At 46.8% G+C, this 1,079-nt stretch overlaps 1 protein-coding gene across 1 annotated transcript in view; it reads left to right on the forward strand.

Moving 5' to 3' along the window:
• Positions 1-1,079, forward strand: part of LOC101848038 — a gene marked incomplete in the record, with an annotated part of 35,357 nt that overhangs the window by 24,785 nt on the left and 9,493 nt on the right. Inside the window, 1 exon segment of the mRNA XM_035969181.1 lies at positions 69-235. Within this exon segment, the coding sequence (XP_035825074.1) occupies positions 69-235 (167 nt within the window).

The raw sequence follows: 1,079 nt of genomic DNA on the forward strand, positions 1-1,079 counted from the left end.
TCTCTCTCTCTCTCTCTCTCTCTCTCTCTTCTAACTCATCCAACCCCCAATGTTTTCTCGCCCGGCAGATGGCTGGTGTCCAGACCGGACGGCTCCCAGGTACGCCAGGGTCAAGGTCAGCTGCCGTCCTCCATCCAAGAGGAACTCAAGATGAAGCAGGTCCTGATGCCGGACCACGTGACCAGCACGTGGACAATTCTTGCTGGAGACGGATCTGTGGTCGAGAGTGGGCAAGGTAGGTAGTGTTAATATGTCTTGTTTTTGATGTTTTCTTTTGTACATGTCCTTTAGCGAGTTCGAGCCTCGGTTCGGGGACGGATTTTTTCCGCCCCCCGCCCCCCCTCCAGCAGTAATGGGTATCTGACTTCGAGTTGGGGAAGTAAAGGCGGCGTGGAAAAGCACTGGCCACCCTACCATAATATGCCAAAGGCTCAGGAAGCTGTCTCACTAACAATGTGCGGATCGGGTACGGGAACAGGTTTACTTTACTTTTACTTTAGCCGGTGGTTGGAGGGCATCACTAATAGGTCCTACTTAGTGAGTGTAAGGGTTTAACGCCCCATCAACTCTATTAGGTCTTACTTTTTAACTTAAGCAATCTAGAGACGAATAAGTCATTGTGAAATTAAAACAAAGCTTTCAACCTGGAGGAAGAACTAAAAAGAGAAAGTATGGAGAAAGAAAGAAGTGACATACCACTCGTAAGTAAAATTTAATAGCACACAAACACAGTGAATTTAGACAGTATGTCAATGTTCCTTATCTTACTGTTAGTGAGCATGTACCTCTTACTCACCAGAAAAGTGTTTGATTGCTACTTCGAACCCATTAGGAAGGGGTGGGTAATGGTTGTAATTATGTACTCTTTTACGCCCCCATTGACATAATAAAGATCATTTAGGAGGCGGGCTGCTTTATACCTGTTTACTGGGGCCAACACAGATCCGGTAGGGTTATGCTTCCCAGAAGCAGACGGAAATTTGTGAATAGATCATCCCCCAGACTTGAATCGAGCTCAAGTCTTATGCGTGCGACCACCGTGCTCTCTCTCTCTCTCTCTCTCTCTCTCTCTCTCTCTT

This window comes from Aplysia californica, unplaced genomic scaffold (assembly GCF_000002075.1).
Source record: "Aplysia californica isolate F4 #8 unplaced genomic scaffold, AplCal3.0 scaffold00124, whole genome shotgun sequence".
Taxonomy (NCBI): domain Eukaryota; kingdom Metazoa; phylum Mollusca; class Gastropoda; order Aplysiida; family Aplysiidae; genus Aplysia; species Aplysia californica.